This window comes from Rhea americana, unplaced genomic scaffold (genome assembly GCF_003343005.1).
Source record: "Rhea americana isolate MKP2758 unplaced genomic scaffold, rheAme1 scaffold_693, whole genome shotgun sequence".
In the NCBI taxonomy this organism is placed as follows: Eukaryota; Metazoa; Chordata; class Aves; order Rheiformes; family Rheidae; genus Rhea; species Rhea americana.
The window spans coordinates 4,191-7,553 of NW_028186860.1; the positions used below are offsets into that span (position 1 = coordinate 4,191).

General features: G+C 70.4%; 1 protein-coding gene across 1 annotated transcript in view; it reads left to right on the forward strand.

Annotated features, from left to right (window-relative positions):
• ADCY6 (adenylate cyclase 6) overlaps positions 1 to 3,363 on the forward strand; it is an 11,389-nt gene that overhangs the window by 4,166 nt on the left and 3,860 nt on the right. The window contains exons 6-14 of the mRNA XM_085321418.1: positions 425 to 583; positions 664 to 805; positions 881 to 1,009; positions 1,513 to 1,538; positions 1,646 to 1,793; positions 2,371 to 2,468; positions 2,538 to 2,625; positions 2,699 to 2,815; positions 2,899 to 3,349. Of these exons, the coding sequence (XP_085177544.1) occupies positions 425 to 583; positions 664 to 805; positions 881 to 1,009; positions 1,513 to 1,538; positions 1,646 to 1,793; positions 2,371 to 2,468; positions 2,538 to 2,625; positions 2,699 to 2,815; positions 2,899 to 3,349 (1,358 nt within the window). The remainder of the gene's footprint in view (positions 1 to 424; positions 584 to 663; positions 806 to 880; positions 1,010 to 1,512; positions 1,539 to 1,645; positions 1,794 to 2,370; positions 2,469 to 2,537; positions 2,626 to 2,698; positions 2,816 to 2,898; positions 3,350 to 3,363) is intronic.

The window sequence follows — 3,363 nt, forward strand, 5'->3', positions numbered from 1 at the left end:
TGTGCGTGGCCCTGGTGGGGTTGTGCGTGTCCCTGGTGCCAATGCAACCCTGGATGGGTGGTGCATGGTCCTAGTTGGCGTGTGCATGTCCCTGGAGCCGGTGCGTGGCCCTGGTGGGGTCGTGCACGTCCCTGGTGCCAATGCAACCCCGGATGGGTGGTGCATGGTCCTGGTTGGCGTGTGCATGTCCCTGGTGCTGGTGCGTGGCCCTGGTGGGGTCGTGCATGTCCCCGGTGCCTGCGCGTGGTCCTGGTTGGCATGTGCACGTCCCGGGTGCCTGCGCGTGGCCCTGGTGGGGTCGTGCACGTCCCCGGTGCCGGTGCAGCCCTGGATGGGCAGCGCGCGGCCCCGGCGAGGCCGTGTGCGTCCCGGGTGCCCGTGCCCGGCGCCGGCGGGGTGACGAGGTGCCGGTGCCCCTCCGCAGGCTGGTGCGCGAGGTGACGGGGGTGAACGTCAACATGCGCGTGGGCATCCACAGCGGGCGGGTGCACTGTGGCGTCCTGGGGCTGCGCAAGTGGCAATTCGACGTCTGGTCCAACGACGTGACCCTCGCCAACCACATGGAGGCGGGCGGCAAGGCCGGGTGAGCGGGCGCGGGGGGCGCGCGGGGGGCGCGCGGCCCCGGGGCGGGCGCCCGGTGCATTTTCTCTCTCGTCCCCCCAGGCGCATCCACATCACGTGGGCGACGCTGCAGTACCTGAACGGCGACTACGAGGTGGAGCCGGGCCACGGCGGCGACCGCAACGCCTACCTCAAGGAGCACAACATCGAGACCTTCCTCATCGTGGGCTGCAGCCAGAAGCGCGTGAGTCGGGGGGTCGGGCCGGGGCCGGGGAGGGGGCCGGGGGGCTGCCCCACTCACGGCCGCGTCGCCCCGCAGAAGGAGGAGAAAGCCATCCTGGCCAAGCTGCAGCGGGCGCGCGCCAACTCGGCCGAGGGGCTGGCGCCGCGCTGGGTGCCCGAGCGCTCCTTCTCCCGCGCCAAGGACTCCAAGGCCTTCCGGCAGATGGTGAGCGGGGGGGGTCCCCCGGGGATGGGGGTCCCCCGGGGATGGGGGTCCCCGGCCCCATATCGGCCACGTGCCGCCTTCTGCCGGGAAGTGCCCGTGTGCCGCATCTGCTTCCTCCTCCCAGCCGTGTCCTGGGGGGCCCCGGGATCCCCCCATCCTTGCCGGCATTGGGGCACCCCACGCCCCCCTCTTCCTCCCTTTGCAGACACTGGGGTCCCCCACTGCTCCTCGCCAGCCCTTGGGGTTCACCCCAACCCTGCCAGCCTAGGGGGACCCCATAGCCCCCCCGCCCTCCCTTTGCAGACCCTTGCGGACCCTCCCCCGTCCTTGGGGGACCCTTCGCTGATGCTCCTCACCCTCAGCAGCCTTTGGGGATCCCCATGTCCCCTCTGGCTCCGTCTGCAGCCCTCGGGGACCCCTCCCCAGTCGTCGTCACCCGTGGGGGCCCTCCCATCCTTGCAGGTGTCCCTGACCCCCTCCCCATCTCCCCTGTTTCTCCGCAGGGTATCGATGACTCCAGCAAGGACAAGTGAGTGTCCCCGTGCCGGRGACCCCGGGTGAGGTCGCACCCCAGGGCACCCAGGCCTGACCCCGCTCCCCCCRCCGCGGGGACACCTCACCCGCCTCTGCCCCCAGCCGCAGCGCCCAGGAGGCCCTGAACCCCGAGGACGAGGTGGACGAGTTCCTCAGCCGGGCCATCGACGCCCGCAGCATCGACCAGCTYCGCAAGGACCACGTCAAGAAGTTCCTGCTCACCTTCCAGACGCCCGAGCTGGAGAAGAAGGTGTGGGGCCAGCCCTGCCCCCCCCGGCCCATCCAGTCCCTATACTCCTCTCCATCCTTCCCTCCTCTGTCCTGTCCCTGTGGTCCCCTCCACCCACCTTCTTCCCATCCTGTCYCCGTTGTTCCCTTCATCCCGTCCCTCTCTGTCCTCTCCCTGTGGTCTTCTTTGACTCTCTCCATCCTGTACTGTCCATGTGGTCACCTTCATCCTGTCCCATCTCCCTCCATCCTCATCCATCTTGTCTCCATGGCCCCTCTCCATCCCATCCCATCCCATCCCATCCCATCCCCCTCTGTCCCATCCCATCCCTATGGTCCTCCTCCATCCCATCCCCGTGGCTTCCTCCACCCCCCTCCGTCCCATCCCTGTGGTCCCCCTCTGTCCTATCTTGTCCCCACGGTTCCCTCCATCCACCTCTGTCCCATCTCATCCCTGTAGTCCCCTCTGTCCCATCCCGTCCCTATGGGCCTCCTCTATCCCATCCTGTCCCCATGGTTCCCTCGATCCGGTCCCCCTCTTGTCCCGTCCCATCCCTGCGATCTCCTCTGTCCCTGATAAGCCCGCCGTGTCCCCGCAGTACTCCAAGAAGGTGGACGACCGCTTCGGCGGCTACGTGGCCTGCACCCTGCTCGTCTTCTGCTTCATCTGCTGCATCCAGCTCGTGGTGTTCCCGCGGTGAGTCCCGCGTGCCCCCGCGGCGCCCGCCGCCCGCCCGCACCGCTCACCGCCCGCCTCTCCCCGCAGCTCCCCGCTGATGCTCGGCGTCTACATCTGCATCTTCGTCCTCCTGGCCGCCGTGCTCTTCGTGTGCGCCGTCTACTCCTGCGTCACCGTGAGTACGGCGGCGGGCGCCGGGGCGCGGGGGCTCCGCGCCGCCTAACGCGGGGCCCTTTCTCGCCCCGCAGCTCTTCCCCGCCGCCCTGCAGCGGCTCTCCCGCAAGATCGTCCAGTCCCGCGCCCACAGCACCGTCATCGGCGTCTTCGCCATCCTCCTCGTCTTCGTCGCCGCCTTCGCCAACATGGTAGGGCCGGGGCGGGGGGCGGCCGCCGGCCGCGGCGCCGGGGGGGCTGGCGCCCCGCTCACCCCTCCGTCGCCTCCCCGCAGTTCGCCTGCAGCCGGGTGGCCCTGCGGGACTGCGCCGCCCGCGAGCTCAACGTCACCCCCGCGGCCGTGGGGCCCTGCCAGCTCCGCGCGCTCAACTACTCGCTGGGCGCCGCCGCCGGCCCCTGCCACCGCGACGCCCTCGCCTGCCACTTCCCCGAGGTGAGCGCCGGCGGCACGCTGGCTCGGCGTCCGGCAAGGGTGCGGGGGGCCAGCGCGGGTCCCTGCGCGGCTGCTGGGGCGGGTCCCTGGCGGTGCAAGGTTCTTGCATGGGTGCAGGGTGCTGGTGTGGGTCCCTGGAAGGTGTGGGGCTCTGCATGGGTGCAGGGTGCTGGCATGGGTCCCTGCAGGCTGTTGGGCCCTGCATGGGTGCAGGGTGCCAGTGTGGGGTCATGCACGGTTGCAGGATGTGGGTCCCTGTGGGCACAGGGTCCTACAAGGGTGCAGAGTGCTGGTGTGGGATTTTGC